The 18090-nt window shown below is 36.0% G+C and overlaps 1 protein-coding gene across 1 annotated transcript; it reads right to left on the reverse strand.

The window, feature by feature from the left end:
* Positions 1-12418: 12418 nt before the first annotated feature.
* Positions 12419-13997, reverse strand: LOC140810018 (galactinol synthase 2-like). Its single transcript, XM_073167812.1, has 3 exons — positions 13573-13997; positions 13160-13480; positions 12419-12965 (listed from the first exon to the last, which is right to left on the reverse strand). The coding sequence occupies exons 1-3, from the start codon at positions 13906-13908 to the stop codon at positions 12615-12617; spliced, it is 1008 nt and encodes a 335-aa protein (XP_073023913.1). The 5' UTR covers positions 13909-13997; the 3' UTR covers positions 12419-12614.
* Between the last annotated feature and the right edge of the window lie 4093 nt (positions 13998-18090).

Consider the following 18090-nt stretch of genomic DNA (forward strand, 5'->3'; position numbering starts at 1 on the left):
CATCCTATCAAGTCCACGACTAGATCGTTTGTTCCTCTTCCAAATAGCACTAAAATATTTGGAAGAACTTTTACATTGAGATCCAATATTTGTGAGAGTAATCAAAATTCTTTTCTTTGAAAAAGCCAAAACAATTTGGAGGATTTTTAAGAAACTCTCGTGAATCACATATTGGAAGACCTGGAGGCTACCCTTTTTTATTTATATATTAAAAACAAGAGCTTTTAAACTAAATTCCATAATTATGGATTTAGGTTCCTTAATTAAATCCAATGGACTTTTTTAATTAAATGGACTAGTCAAACTAGTTTAATTAATTATATTAAAGTCCATTAAGAACTTTAATCATTTAATATTTTGGACTTGTACAGCTACAAGCCCATTAAACATATATCTCATCATATTTAATTTAATATTTAATAAACTCAACTTTTGAGTTTAATAAATTAAATTCATTATAAATTAAACTCCTTGAATTTTATCACCTCCAAAATTTAATATTTAATAAACTCAACTTTTGCGTTTAATAAATTAAATTATCAAATTTTATAAATTCAACTTCTTGAATTTATTCTCTCCAAATTTCATAAATTCAACTCCTTGAATTTACTATCTCATAAATTCAACTCCTTGAATTTATTTTCTCAAAATTTAATTATCATAAATTCAACTCCTTGAATTTACTATATTATAATATAAATTCAACTCCTTGAATTTATTCTCTCAACGGGAACAAACGATCCAGTGCTTGTGTGACCCTCAATGGTTCAGGGATACAGCTAGCCGTGGGTTCACAACTCTTTGTGATTCAGGACATAATCCTTTATTCGGGCTTACCTTAGTTAGCCCCATTCTTTTCATCAACACCTTGATCAAGAATGTCAGAACTCATTTATGATTGCACCCATCGGATCATGGTAAGAGCGTCTAGTAGCATCGCCCCATGATCCCCTAGGTATCACTGATAGTGCCTGCAAGAACCAGTCGAGTATGATTAACGTACAGTACGGTCCCTTCATCTCATATATCCCGATCAAATCTGCAACCATTGGTTCATCGAGGGTTGCATAATAATTCGATAACTATGTGATGACTATATTAGTGGCATCGCGTGTACTATTTGGAGAACTCCTTCTCCAACGTACATCCCGTACTCTGGCCAGAGATTCCATGCACTATTATTTCATCAAATCACATAGGATATCCACACCCGTAGGTGAGCGGTGAATCCCCGACTACAATGCACTCGCTCCTATATGTGTCGCAACTGTACCCAACCTCGCCACCTGATGACTCTCCTGGAGTCGGTAAACGAGTCAAAGCAGAGCCCTAGCATATAGAGCATCAGTGTTGTCCCGGGTCGTAAGGACTAATGGTGTACAATCATAACCACGGACTTATCCTCTCGATGAATGATAACCACTTGGAAAGTCCGAGAGAGGGTTGTTCGGTATAATCATCATATGACTACCCATATGCATGTTTGGACATCTCTATGCCCTTACCAAAAAACGCAGTACACAACATCGCAGATGCTAGTCTCGAGCTCAAGCGACCTTTATCCATGTTTTAGGCGGCTGAATCGACTAAAAACGAATTTAGAATATGCAGTGTTTACAAATGGGTTTCAACATCAAATTACGATTCATTTGTATTAAAGCATAATCAAGGATTTTATCTATGCTGATTGCATGTGTATACAGATAAAGTATAACGAAACCATAAAAAGTTAAATTATATTAAAATAAAGATTGTTTATTTCACTTGAGTCAATAATTCCCTAGCCAACCATGGCTTGCAGGGCATCTACTCTAACAATCTCCCACTTGCCCTAGAGCCAACTACCCTTAACTTTAATCTCATTGCTTCGCGATGCTTCTGAAACAATGGTCCTGGCAAGGGCTATGAAGTGGATCAGCAACATTATCTGCAGAGGGGACTCTTTCGACTGATATGTCTCCTCTTCCTACAATCTCCCGTATGATGTGGAATTTCCTCAGTACATGTTTGGATCGCTGATGAGACCTTGGTTCCTTTGCTTGCGCAATGGCACCAGTGTTGACACAGTACGACAGGACTGGATCAACTCTATTAGGAATAACGCCCAACTCTTGGACAAAATTTCTCATCCAAACTACCTCTTTGGCTGCATCAGATGCAACAATGTATTCAGCTTCAGTAGTGGAATCCGCAACGGTGTCTTGCTTGGAACCTTTCCAAGAGACAGCCGCACCATATAGCATGAATGCAAAATCAGAGGTCGATTTTGAATCATCTACGTCACATTGGAAGTTAGAATCCGTGTAGCCTTCCAATTTCAATTCTCCACCCCCATAGACCATAAACAAGTTCTTAGTCCTTCTCAAGTACTTAAGAATATCTTTCACGGCCTTCCAATGCATTGGATCAAGGTTCGCCTGATATCTGCTTGTAACACTCAAAGCGTAAGTAATATCAGGACGTGTCGATATCATACCATACATGATACTACCAATAGCTGACGCATATGGAATATGTGTCATCATCTCTATCTCTTCATCAGTTTTGGGACACATAACTTTAGATAGAGTAATACCATGACACACTGGTAAGTATCTTCTCTTGGACTCTTCCATAGAGAATCGTTTTATAATGGTATCAATATAGGTGGCTTGGGTGAGTCCGAGCATCCTCTTTGATCTATCTCTATAGATTTGTATTCTCAATACGTAGGATGTTTCACCCATGTCTTTCATGGAGAATTTACTGGCTAACCATACTTTATTTGATTTCAGTAATCCTACATCATTCCCAATGAGCAGGATATCATCAACGTAAAGTACTAGGAATGTCACTGCACTCCCACTAACTTTCTTGTACACACATGGTTCCTCAGGATTCTTAGCAAAACCAAACTCTTTGATAGTGCTATCAAATCTGAGGTTCCAACTCCTTGACTCCTGCTTGAGACCATATATTGATATCTGAAGTTTGCACACCTTATGCTCACTTCCTACTGATGTGTATCCCTCAGGTTGAGACATATAAATTTTTTCTTTGATGTCTTCATTGAGGAATGCAGTCTTTACATCCATTTGTCATATCTCATAGTCATACCATGATGCTATGGTTAGTAGTAATCTAATGTACTTAAACATAGCAACTGATGAAAAAGTTTCCTCATACACTACCTTCCCATTCGCCCCAAGCTTTCTTTTGTAGATCTATTTGCACCCTATATGAACGATTCCCTCAAGTTGATCCACCAATGTCCAGACCTGGTTTGAATATATAGAGTCCATTTTTGACGGCATGGCTTCAAGCCATTTGGTTGAATCAGTATTAGATATTTCTTCCTTAAAGTTCATTGGATCATATCCAACACAAAACTCATCATGGTCTTGTTCATGAAGAAGCATATATCTAGCAGGTGGTCTAATAACCCTATTAGACCTCCTAGGAGCTTGTAGTTCAACTACTGGTTGTTGGGGATTAGGTTCAACTACTATAGTTGAGGGAGTATCTTGAATTTCTTCAAATTCTATCATCTTTCATTTTCTATCTAATAGAAATTCTCTTTCCAAAAAGGTGGCATTTCTTGAAACAAACACTTTTGCTTCATTTGGATGATAGAAATAATATCCAACAAAATTCTTTAGATATCCTACAAAGTAGCACAAAGTGGATCTACTATCCAATTTGTCTCCCACTGTCTGCTTCACGTAAGCAGGACATCCCCATATTCTCTCGTAAGAATATTTGGGAATTTTTCTCATCCATATCTCATATGGTGTTTTATCCACTGCTTTAGTATAGACATTATTCAACAACACTGCCGCAGTTTCAAGCGCAAAGCCCCAAAACAATGTAGGCAATTCAGTGAATCTCATCATTGATCGAACCATGTCCAACAAGGTTCGCTTACAATGTTCAGAAACACCGTTCAATTGTGGTGTTGCTGGTGGAGTCCACTGTGACAGAATCTCTCTCTCTTTTAGATAACCCAAAAATTCAGCACTTAAGTTTTCTCCACTTCGATTAGATTGAACTGCCTTAATACTTCTTTCTAGTTGGTTTTCTACTTCAGATCTGAATTCTTTGAACATTTCAAATGTTTCAGATTTGTGTTTCATCATATAAACATACCAATACCTCGAATGGTCATCAGTAAAGGTAATGAAGTAGGATTGCCCATATTTTGTGCTAACACTTAGCGGGCCACAAACGTCTGTGTGGATCAAATCCAGTAGACCATGTGCACGTTCCACGATTCCATTGAATGGAGTCTTGGTCAATTTTCCTTTTAGACAGGACTTACAAGTAGGTAGAGAATTTATGTCTGACACGTCAAACATGCTTTCTCCCACTATCTTGTGCATCCTTCTTTGGGAAATATGACCTAGTCTAGCATGTCATATTTGTGTGGGATTTGGATCATCTAACTTTCTTTTGTTTGTTGTTGAAATCATGTTTACTTGGACATTCACTTATCATTTCCAGAACATTTCTGGCACATATAATTTCTTATGTCCGGTCTTATTGCAGTGAAATAATTATGTTCTAACTTATCGGGATTTGTAGGCCTTTTAAGTGTCCTTCAGATTTTGCCTCTTATTGGGTTTGTTTTTCTTGTGAGAGGCAGAACATTTCTTTCCCTTACCTTGTGACCCATTTTCGTCTGACGAGAGGCCCATAAGAAAAAACAATAATTTCCTGTTTTATGGTGATCTCATAAGTCATAAGCATATTGACTAGCTCTTCAAAGCTATCAAATATATTATTAAACTTGAAGTTCACCATAACCCCGTCAAATGAGGAAGAATAAGACAACAAATTGAGTTATCAATTAACTCGTTAGGAATCACATATTCCAGGCCCACCACATTTTCAATTAAGCCCAATCATATGTACACCACGCTCATGGGCCAGAGCCCCATCTTGCATGCATGTAGTCATGAGCTTTTAAAATGGTGTGCATCACTGTACGAGTTTCATGTACCATGCAACTCTTGCATGTTTATTCGAATGTCAGCAACATTCAACATTTCATCAAACTGTCCCTACAGTTCATTTGACATAGAAGCGAACATGTTACACTTTAGCATGTATACTATGGTCCTACCATCTTGCATGCTTTGTCAGTTCAGCGGGACTGACAATAGTGTGTATGCCATTTTCTCTGAATTCAGAACAATTTTCCCAACCAGTCTTGAAAATTAGATTTGATTAGCTTGTTAATAATAAAAATTTATTACGTGACGAAATCGAAAATATACTGATACGAAAACAGAATAATAGTTGCTGATTATTTTAAAATAATTTTAAGATATAAAATATGGATTTTATTTTATAAATCTTACTCCCATTATTTTGACATTTCCACCACCCTCTGATGAAAAAGGGAAATCGTATTTCCTTAGTGGGCACGTAGAGTCCAATTAGCCAATTATAATCCCGAATAATATCAACCAATTATAATTTCTAAAATGTAGAATCCAATTGCATCCCTATGCAACCTCCGCGTGTTTTGCCTCACATTTAATAAGGACCCAATAATATGACGTCGTTTATTTTCACGTGTCAAACCAACCCATCAATGTTGAATTGTATCAGACGGTCGCCATGAGTTCCCCCAATAATATGAGCTGAAGTCATGGGAGTTCCACTCAATTCACATCATATATCCGGTGGAAGTCACAGCTTTCCGGCGTCCAGGCCTCCCCAATAATATGAGCGAGACACTGTCCGCGGGTAGCAATCAACATGCAACCACGGTTGATGGAAGGCAAGGAAAAATTAAACTCTTTTAATTTTTACTTTTCCGGTTTGATATAAATTTTGAATCATATTCAAAATGAGGGATTTTAATTTTAAAATTGTCTCATCATTTTAATTTAAAAATCACGTGCCATGAGTTTGTATGTTTGTCGGATTCATGCAACTATATTATATAATAATATACATACATGCATACTACTATATATCACATATATCATAATATGACATTCAACAATAAATAAAGATGATCAATCGCCAACACTATTAGATCCATGTGAGCCATACATGGATCCAGGTCCAAAACCTAGGTGAATGCAGGGATGCAAATGCAACTATTACAAGAGCTTCCAATATTTTACATGTCTTCATCTCGTTCATCGGCCCCACCATCTTCCAGTCTTGATCTCCAACTATTTCTAATAATTACATTTAAATAGTCATGGCACATAAGGGATACATCTCATAGGGTGGGAACGGGCCATAAACCAGGTCCACTTTAATAATATCAAATATTAAAAATTAATAAAACAGTAAAATATCCTAATATACACCTAACACATTGGTCAAGCCTATCGATCATCCTTCATGCATTTAATATCAAATATTAACATCAATTTAATTAAACAATTTAACTAATTGATAAATCATATATATAATAATTTTATCACTAACCACCACAATTATTAAAGAATTTAATAAATTAAAAAAACTCTTTTATTTAATTTCCAATTAAATCAATAATAATTGATTTCTTATAAAACTCATTTTTACCATAAATAATTAAAATCATATTCTAATTATTTATTTTACAAGAAAATTATTAATTTTCCAAAATAAAAATTGAATAAATTTTCAAAACAATCAATTTTGCCCAAAAGTTTTAAAATTCAGAAAATTGCACCCTAGGCCCAAAAAATTCAGGCCCAATAGTCCAGCACTGTTCCCGAGACAATCCCAGACAGTCTCCCTCGCTGCCCGAACGTTTCGGGCAGTGGCAGCGGCCTTGTGCGCGCAGAACGCGCACAGGCGCTCACTGGTGCGCCGACGCCGCGCGCGCAGTCCGCGCAGGCGTCGGACGCCTGCGCTTGCGCGGTGCGCATTCAATGTCATGCCCCGGGACGGGGGTTGGTTGACACCGGCGTTGCTCTCAATTTTACATTCGAAAACAACCAGCCTCAGAGTACAGAATTCAGAAACCAGTCTTTTATTCATAATACGAAATAAATCAATTGTCTGTTACAACTCGAATAATGATGTTTTACAGCGAAAATGTAAAACTAGACATAACAGTGTCTTAACAGATACAGCGGAATTAACATGAAAATAAACAGAGAACAATAATCTTCTTCACCAGCCCCAGAACTGGATCTGCTCTTCTTCTTCTAATTTTTCTTCCTCGTTCTTATCTTAGATGGGTTTGGTGGGTGAGTGATATGATTGTCACTCAGTAAGCAGGGACGGGAATAACTCCCAGTTTTCGAAATCGTTTTCAACAGAAACAGTAATACAATAATATACAGAAAACTCGTATTTTCATAACGAAATCAAAATTTAGAATTTACAAGTTTCAGAACAGAAATCACAATTGGTAAGCACTGAGCACGTTAGTGAATTTCATGGCTAAACTGATATGAGTCTCCTATATGTTCTCTCCTCTAAGGGGTGAGGCCAGAATCAGAATCAGACTTCAGAAATGTTCAGAATGTATATTCCTACCATTAGTTCACTAGGGAGTTTCAGTGCTTCAAAATCATATATCAGAAATCAAACATACAGAAACTGAACTTTAAAACAGAATTATCAAACGGATTTCAAGATATTTATACATAAGCCCACTTACCGTAATTTGCTTAAAGATTTTCGGTTGAAGACTGGAAATCTGTTTGCCTTGCTACTGGATTTTACAACTTCGAAAATGCACTCTCTTAGCTCTAATTTCAAGTGATAACTCAAGATTTTGGTAAACCAATTCAGAGGTATGAGGGTGGTATTTATATGTGAAATTCTGATTTGTAGCCTCCCAATTAAGGGCCATAATTTGACATTAACAATCTTTATTTCGTGTTAAATGATTCAGTTACAAGTTATGGTCTGAATTAGTAACTGTCTGCTGGAATTTCGTGCTGCTGTTGCTGCTGGATTTTATCTGTTGTCTGCTGCTGGATTCCAATCTGCTGGAAAAATACCAGCTTCTGAAATATTAGCTACTGCTGGAATTTTTAGCTTCTGCTGAAATTTGCTAGCTGCTGCTACTGCTAGAATTTCAGGTTCTCAAATCCCTCCCTCCTTATGAGAAGTTTCGTCCTCAAAACTTGGCTATGCATGATCTTCAAAGAGATAAGGGTATTATTCTCGCATCTTTTCTTCCAACTCCCAAGTAGCTTCTCTTTCGGTGTGATTGGACCATTGTACTTTGACATATGGAATAGTTCGTCGCCTCAGTACTTGGTCTTTGTTATCCACAATTCGAATCGGAATTTCTTCATATTTCAGCTCTTAATTTAGATTGCCCTCAACCAACAGTGGTCCATCTTCAAGAATATGACTAGGATCAGAAATATATCTCCTCAGCTGCGAAACGTGGAATACATTGTGAATTTTTGACGTGTCGGGTGGAAGTGCTAATCTATAAGCAAGTGTTCCCATTTTCTCAAGAATTTCAAATGGTCCGACGTATCTGAGATTCAGTTTCCCAGCCTTATCGAATCGGATTACACCCTTCATGGGTGACACTTTCACATATGCCTTCTCTCCAACTTTGAATTCCACGGGTCTTCTTTTCAAGTCAGCCCAACTTTTATGTCGATCTTTTGCAGCTTTTAATCTTTCTTTGATCAAAGCAACTTTATCCACTGTTTCTTGGATCAGTTCGGGTCCCACGATGGCTTTTTCCCCGACTTCATCCCAATATAGTGGTGATCGACATTTTCGTCCATACAAAGCTTCGTATGGTGCCATTCCAATGCTGCTGTGGTAACTATTATTGTATGCGAACTCGATTAAAGGCAGATGTTCGCTCCAATTACCACTGAATTCCAAGGCACATGCTCTCAACATATCTTCTAGAGTTTGTATTGTCCTCTCAGTTTTGCCATCAGTCTGCGGATGGTAAGCCGTACTAAGCGTAACTTTAGTCCCCATAGCTTGTTGAAGGCTCTTCCAAAAACGGGACGTAAATCTAGGATCTCTGTCGGATAATATGCTGGCTGGAACTCCATTCAATCGTACGATCTCCTTCATGTACAATATGGCTAGCTTGTCCAAATTATAGTTCATGCGGACAGGTAAGAAATGCGCAGATTTTGTGAGTCTATCTACGATTACCTATATTCCGTCATGACCTTGTCTCGTCTTTGGTAAACCCACAACGAAATCCATAGAAATATGCTCCCATTTCCATTCTGGAATTTCCAGAGGTTGCAGAAGTCCTCCGGGTCTTTAGTGCTCTGCCTTGACTTGCTGTCATACGTGACACTTGGAAACAAATATTGCCACGTCTTTCTTCATTCCACTCCACCAAAATTTTTCTTCACATCTCTGTACATCTTGGTACTGCAAGGATGAACTGAAAATTTCGACTTATGTGCAGTTCTTGTCGAAGGTTATCGATGTCTGGTACACACAATCGTCCTTTTATCCACAAGATTCTTTTGTTATCGATCTCAAAATCTGGTGATCTCCCTTCTTTAACTTGCTCTTTTAGTTTCACCAAAGCGGAATCTCTATCTTGACTTATCTTGATTGTCTCTCGAAGACATGGTTGTGCTGAAAGTGATGTCAGGATCACCTTACTCATATTCTTTCGACTTAAAGCATCTGCTACCTTGTTGGCTTTGCCTGGATGGTAGCTTATCGTCAAGTCGTAATCCTTTATGAGTTCAATCCACCGTCTTTGTCTCATATTTAGTTCCTTTTGAGTGAACAAATATTTGAGACTTTGATGATCGGTGAAAATTTCACACTTGGCTCCATAAAGATAATGTCTCCAAATCTTTAGTGCGAATACCACTGCAGCTAGTTCGAGGTCATGCGTTGGGTAATTTTGTTCATACGGCTTCAACTGTCTTGATGCGTATGCAATCACCCTTCCCTCTTGCATAAGTACACATCCTAAACCTCCTTTAGATGCATCACTGTAGATGGTGAAGTCTTTGCCTTCAGTTGGCAATACCAACACTGGCGTGGATGTAAGCTTCTTCTTCAAAGTCTCGAAGCTTTTCTCACAATCTTCACTCCATTGAAATTTAGATTTCTTCTGTGTGATTTTGGTGAGAGGTATTGCTATTGAAGAGAATCCTTCAACAAATTTTTCGATAATAGCCTGCTAATCCCAAGAAGCTTCGAATTTCTGTCGCATTCTTCGGTCTAGGCCAATCTGAGATTGCCTCTACTTTCTTAGGGTCTACAGATACTCCTGCTGCAGATATTATGTGTCCCAAGAATGTGACGCTCTCTAGCCAGAATTCGCATTTCTTGAATTTGGCGTAAAGTTCCTTTTCTCTCAGCGTCTGGAGGGTAAGACGAAGATGTTCTTTGTGGTCTTCTTCACTTGACGAATATACTAGAATATCGTCGATGAATACCACAACAAACTTGTCTAGAAATGGCTTGAACACTCTGTTCATGAGATCCATGAATACCGCCGGAGCGTTTGTTAACCCGAACAGCATCATTGTGAACTCATAGTGTCCATACGTGGTTCTGAAGGCTGTCTTCGGAATATCGTCCGTCTTGACCTTGAGTTGGTGGTAGCCTGACCTTAAGTCGAGCTTGGAAAAGACTGTAGCTCCCTTGAGTTGGTCAAACAAGTCATCTATTCTTGGAAGCGGATACTTGTTTTTTATTGTGATCTTATTCAGCTCTCTGTAATCAATACACATTCTCATGCTTCCGTCATTTTTCTTTACAAATAGGACATGAGCTCCCCACGGAGAGGTGCTTGGTCGGATTTGCTTCTTATCCAGCAACTCTTGAAGTTGCTCTTTGAGTTCTTTCAACTCTGCCGGAGCCATTCAGTAGTACTTTTGAGATTGGTGCAGCAAGAGTTGTGAACCACGGCTAGCAGTATCCCTGAACCATTGAGGTTCACACAAGCACTGGATCGTTTGTTCCTGTTGAGAGAATAAATTCAATGAGTTGAATTTATATTATAATATAGTAAATTCAAGGAGTTGAATTTATGATAATTAAATTTTTAGAAAATAAATTTAAGGAGTTGAATTTAGGAGATAATATATTCAAGAAGTTGAATTTATGAAATTTGGAGAGAATAAATTCAAAGGGTTGAATTTATAAAATTTGAGAATTTAATTTATTAAACTCAAAACTTGAGTTTATTAAATATTAAATTTTGGAGGTTATAAAATTCAAGGAGTTGAATTTATAATTTTAATAATAAATTCAAATGTTGAATTTATAATTAATTTAATTTATTAAACTCAAAAGTTGAGTATATTAAATATTAAATTAAATATGATGGGAGATATGTTTAATGAGCTTGTAGGAGTACAAGTCCAACATATTAAATGATTAAAGTTCTTAATAGACTTTAATATAATTAATTAAACTAGTTTGACTAGTCCATTAATTAACAAAGCACATTGGATTTAATTAAGGAATCTAAATACATAATTATGGAATTTAGGTTAAAAGCTCTTGTTTTTAATATATAAATAAAAAAAAGGGTAGCCTCCAAGTCTTCCAATATGTGATTCACGAGAGTTTCTTAAAAATCCTCCAAATTGTTTTGGCTTTTTCAAAGAAAAGAATTTTGATTCCTCTCACAAATATTTGATCTCAACGTAAAAGTTCTTCCAAATATTCTAGTGCTATTTGGAAGAGGAACAAGCGATCTAGTCGTGGACTTGATAGGAGGATCAAAGAAAGCAGATCTGAAAAAAGTTCGTATGGAATTCACCAAGAGCTATCTCCACTAACCCCGGAATAGTTGGAGCCGTGTGAATCGTTCACCACAGGTATAAACTCTAACGCTCTATGAGTGTTTGTTAAAATCATACGAGCGCCCAAAGCAAAACATATTTTGATTTTCAAAATAAAATAAAATTTTTTAAACTTCCGTGCGTTTGAGGTTGTAGAAAACCGAGATCCAACAGTGATATCAGAACATCTACTCTTAACAGTTTTGACAGAAAAATCCAGTGAATTATGGCAAAAATGAGTATCATATGAGAAATTACAGCAAAAATGACGCAAAGGAATGTAATCTATAGCTACAGTGACTGAAATTTATTGCTGGCTGCTATGTGTCGATAAACAAGATTGCATATATATGTCACAACTAGCTGTAGAGTTGGGTCAACCACCTCTTGTAGGTATACCTACGCTACATCGGATGCTTTCGAAGGGAATAGGTTGGAATCCGATTACTCTCAGCGTAACATAGTCGTTGTTCATCTGTCACCGCCCACAGGTGGTGATGAAGATGACAAGAGATGGGATCCTCAGACCCATGTTTTGGATCTGGAATCAGTCGGCAATACCATTTGGAAGAGTCTTCTCCATTTTCTCCCTTGATATGTTGCGGATTTAATTACTAAATTACCATTTAAATTGAAGTCCATTCGTATTTTCAAAATAATCTAAGACTTAAATTTGGAAAGAAAAAAAAAAAAACTGCTTGCTTAACCAGAGATACATGGTATACAAGAAAACAAAATATGTTTGATTGATATATATATATATATATAATGTATGGAGACATATTCTTTAAACATTTACAAAAAAGCCTAGGCATCATCTATAATCATCTAGGCCTCGAGTATATAAAATTACAAATTAGAAATTGTCCATCTCTTATGCATCAGAATCATGGTGACAAACTACTAAAGTTCAGCTGATCAAGCTGTTGGAGGGGTGGCGATGAAGTGAACACCACCGGCCTCCGTCAGCACCGCCGCCAGTTGGGTTTCTGCTGCCGCCGGCGCCGCCTCGGAGTTGAAATTGTAATCCAGTGTCTCGTCTTCATAAATATCTGCCCATTTCTTTACAAGCATTTTGATGTCTTCTCTCTGCATGTTAGCTTCTTCGCCGGTGTACCTCCATGGCTTTGACCCTGCGGCACAGTAGTGGACCACCTTCACCTCCTCCAGATTCACGTTTTCTGGGTGGCGCCATAGCATGGCCAGCACTAAGTTGTACACGTTGGGAATCGGCCGGTAAACGTCCTTAAAGAACATATTCAAGAAATCCTATACATCAACAACAAAAAGGAAAACTTCACTTAGATTCCAGAAACTAAAACCTACAAACTCAAGAACATGCTCAAATGTCAACTTTATAACAGTAAAATCTTAAAAAGCATCGCGGAATCAAATTGTGGAGGGGCAAATGTCTTCAGGCCGATTAATAGATTCTCAATTTGTTTCTACTTCAAAAAGATTACCTGCTCTGCAAAAGGTGTTGGAGGTGTAATCTTGAGTATGTCCAAGAGATCATGATAAGTGGAAAGACTGGGCTCGTAGACAAACATGCCGGCGTTGAAGTAGAGAGAGGGCTTGGGGCCCAACTGTTTAGGCCACCGTACTTTGTCAGGGCACTGCTGGCAGTAACCAATCTTGAATTGTGCGGTGTGACTCCATGTCTTCTCACAGAAACAGTCCATTACTGCGTAAAAGTAGCCGTCCTCCATGTCAAACAAGTGGTCTATGTTATCATAAACCTGGATATCACCATCCAGGTATATCATCTTGCTGTACTCCACAAACTGCACAAATTTTCCGAATGATTTTTATTATTGAAAATTAAAATGAGATAATCCCAAGTAAAGAACAGAACACAAATGGGCTTTCGATTTACCTCCCAAATCCGAAGCTTGGAGTAGTTGATCACGTAATAAGCCATAGCAAACTGGGTCTGGTTCTCCGGCGGATAAACAGGTTCGATCTCCCTGACTATGCACCCTTGCTCCAGCAGAATACGGCGGTGCTCAGCCGGAACATCAGGCAGAACCGCCACCACTAGAGGGTAAGCAGAATCCACCTTCCTCAACCCTTTGGCCAGCCCCACGACACCTTTCACATAATCACCATCGCCAGCCAAGAATGTCACATAAGCCCGACTCTGCATGCTGCCGGCTTTGGACAACCCGGAGGAGGCATGTCTCACGGCGGCGTTAGAAATCTCCGGAGCCATGGTTATCGAATTTCCGATTAATGTTTCTCGAAAATCAAATTGAGAGAACAAATTTCGCTTGCTTTACAGTGTAGTTTGTGTTGTGGTTCTGGGATGCAGGGGCTCGGCCTGTATATATAGACAAAATGAAGCTGGCCAGCAAAAACGATGTCGTTAAAGTAATTTTTTCTTAGTACGACGTTGTCTTGGTTATCTTGCCGGGGGAAAAGGAAATTAATTGAATCTGGACCATACACGTGGGGAAGAATGGATCTGACGGTCACGTGAATGTGCGAGGAATGTGGGGGGGAGATTTGGGCGGTGGGAGAGATAACGATAGTCATTTTTAATAATTAATTATTTAATACTAAATCAAATTTGAAAATGCTCGAAGGTTCACAGTTACTTAACACTTGGCAAATTCTAGATTAATGCAGATTCTAAATTAAATATATGTCTGCTTGATTTTGGTCAGTGGCAGTTGGTCAATCAAATCTAAGGAAAAGTACAGGTTTATTTTTATTTTTTTAAACATGGATTAACACTTTGTTTACGATAAATAATAACTCAAATTATAATTTGAAATTGTAGAGAAATTCATAATATTTTACCTACGAAATTATAATTTCCAATCTATATGTAAACAAACACATAGAATTAGAAATTTAATTGTTAGGATCGGTTTGAGACTCTCAACAAAAAATATCATGATTAAATTAGTAAACATTCACGGTCTGAAAGTCGAGAGAGTGCGACAATAATTTGCTCTACTTTTTGTTCTTCATAAACTCTTCTTTTTATATAAACTTTTATCATTCATTATAGTTTGATCACAAGAGATTCATATCTTCGTCTTAAAAAACAGTATTTTTATTTTTTTTTCTTGAATGTAGAGGAATTGATTTTTTTGTCGTTTTTGTCAACGGTTATTTGATTCGTTCATTCTTATTTGATTTATCAGTTCTTTGTTTTTAGTAAGATATAATATCTTATCATTCATTTTTTTTCAATAAGTAATTGATTCGTTATGTACTTTATATTTTTATTCTTTATTTTCCGTTACGCCAAATTTATACTTTATTTGATTTAAAATTAACAATATCAAACTCAGTAACTGATATTAAAGAAATGTACTTAATAAAAATTTACAGAATATAATTTGATTTTGATTTTTTAAACTGGAACTAATAATTACAAAGATTTTAATATTTATAAATATTTTACTCTAAAAAAATACACTTAATAAAATTTACAGAATATAATTTTTATAAAAAAAAATCAAGTTGATTTAAGGTATTTGGGATTGTTTGAATGAAACAATTATCTTATGCACCCATACTGGATCCACCATGTGTACTCCGAAAACGTGTGAATTGAAGGGGAAAAAATTAATATTGTTTGGCTTCGCTTTCGTGTCACATTTTTAGTCTAATCAGATTGTCGGATCAATTTTACTCGTTTTTTTACAAAATTATATAATTAAATTATCGTTGTCGTCGTTAAATTTTTGTAATAATATCGTTTAACAGATAAACAATACAAGAATTTTTTTTAACTATACATTTATTTAAAATAAAAAAAGAATATATTGGTGATATTAAAAAATTATATTATAATAAAATAATTTTATCGACCTAATTATAACTCAACGATTATCAACCACATAGACGAAATATTTTTACTACAAAACCATTCCATTTCAATTATATATATTGTCGGATTTGAACGTCGAATAAGATTATGTTGGATCGATTTTCCCACAGCAGTAGCAACATGGTCATACACTCATAAATTTCTAGATACGTGGATAAATTTAGTTATGTATCACATCACCGCGGATTTCCGTCGAAACCGTTGGATTCTCAGGTATCTTTTGTGACACCGCAACCGTTACCGACCAACTGTCTCTCAAAATTTCCCGAATCGCCCGTAGAAAGACACGTGGAACCTTGGACCCACAAAGGGGCTGCAACGTGTCCTTCATTTCTACTTGGTCATAAATTTTGACTAACATAAATAATAAAATAGTAAATAGATAACACGACCGACCAAACTAAGCGTGTGAGGATATATCAATTTTGGTCCAAAATTTCTAAACTAAAATAAATTATTGTAGTTAGTAGGTTGGTTTTTTGCACACGTTTATTTTTGAGATATGTTCATCTGATTTATATTTTATTTGAAGTGATAATTTGTTGGGTACAATATTTGTCAGTGCTTGGTAGAGCTATCGAACCTTGGTGTTTGGGCTGTTGTGCGGTTTAAAAGATTTGAGTTGCACCATTACCACCAGCTATAGCTTTCGGTAAAGCGGCAAGCGTTCGATCCTACATAAATAATATTTTTATTATAAAAAAGAGACAATTTTTCATTCGCCGGTCGGGTAGAAGATTTATATCACAAAATTGATCGGTTAGATGTTCTCATGTGAATTTTTATGTATTGTTGGATCGGATCACTCATCAACCAAATGCATATGGGATCCATGATTTTCATATAGGTAAATTTGAGAAAAATATCTCTGCTCATGTTTCAATTAGGATTTAGTTCATATATATTATTTTTTGTGAATCGCTATCTCACAAACCCTAAATTTTAGTTTCAACTTTCGGTTGACCATATTTTACTAAACATGTTGTGTAATAATCAAGGAATACAATTAAGTATTTAATTTATCCTAAAATGTATTTAATTTGATTTAATAAATAACTTATTTTAGCATTTGATATTCAATTTTGATGAGAAAACACTCAGTCTTCAAGTGACCATCGTAAATGAAATATGTGCTAGTGTTGTCATTGAAAATGTAGTAGAATGACATGTTAATGTTATTTATTTTTGAATTAAATGTGTTATAAATGTTAGATCTTGGTATTCTACACACCCAAACGCAGCGGAAGTTTTAAAATTTTTATTTATTTTGACAATCAAAATATGATTTGCTTTGGGCGCTCGTATAATTTTAACAAAAACATTCATAGGATTTTTAGAAATTATACCTTTGTGAATTAAATTACTTGGCTCCAACTAATCCGGTATGAACGGATTAGCTCTTGATGAATCCCTACGAACTTTCTTCGATTCTTCTAATTAGGTCCACGACTAGAAGATTTGTTCCTCTTTCAAATAGCACTAGAATATTTGGAAGAAGTTTCAACGATGGAGTTCAACATTTGAGAGAGGAATCAATTTTTTTTTCTTGAAAAAGCCAAAATAATTTGGAGGATTTTGGATTTATCTTTCACGTGAATCACAAAAAAAAAATGGAAGACATGGAGGCTAGGTTATTTTTCTTTTATTTCCTTAAAAAAGAAACTTAACCTAAATTTCATAATTAACATTAATAGGCTTGATTAATTAATTGGGCTAGTCCAACTAGTTTAATTAATTAATCAAAGTCCATTACTAACTTTAATTATTTAATATGTTGGACTTGTACTCCTACAAGCCCATTAAACATAATCTCATTATATTTAATTTAATAATTAATAAAATCAACTTTTGAGTTTGATAAATTAAATTAATTATAAATTCAACATTTGAATTTATTATATAAATTGTAAATTCAACTCCTTGAATTTTATCACCTCCAAAATTAATATTTAATAAACTCAACTTTTGCGTTTAATAAATTAAATTATCAAATTTTATAAATTCAACTACTTGAATTTATTCTCTCCAAATTTCATAAATTCAACTCCTTGAATTTACTATCTTATAAATTCAACTCCTTGAATTTATTTTCTCAAAATTTAATTATCATAAATTCAACTCATTGAATTTACTATATCATAATATAAATTCAACTCCTTGAATTTATTCTCTCAACGGGAACAAACGATCCAGTGCTTGTGTGACCCTTAATGGTTCAGGGATACAGCTAGCCGTGGGTTCACAACTCTTTGTGATTCAGGACATAATCCTTTATTCGGGCTTACCTAGTTAGCCCCATTCTTATCATCAACACCTTGATGAAGAATGTCAGAACTCATTTCTGATTGCACCCATCGGATCATGGTAAGAGCGTCTAGTAGCATCGCCCCATGATCCCCTAGGTATCACTGATAGTGCCTGCAAAAACCAGTCGATTATGATTAACGTACAGTACGGTCCCTTCATCTCATATATCCCAATCGAATCTGCGACTATTGGTTCATCGAGGGTTGCATATTAATTCGATAACTATGTGATAACTATAATAGT

Source organism: Primulina eburnea, chromosome 13 (genome assembly GCF_022965805.1).
Source record: "Primulina eburnea isolate SZY01 chromosome 13, ASM2296580v1, whole genome shotgun sequence".
Taxonomy (NCBI): domain Eukaryota; kingdom Viridiplantae; phylum Streptophyta; class Magnoliopsida; order Lamiales; family Gesneriaceae; genus Primulina; species Primulina eburnea.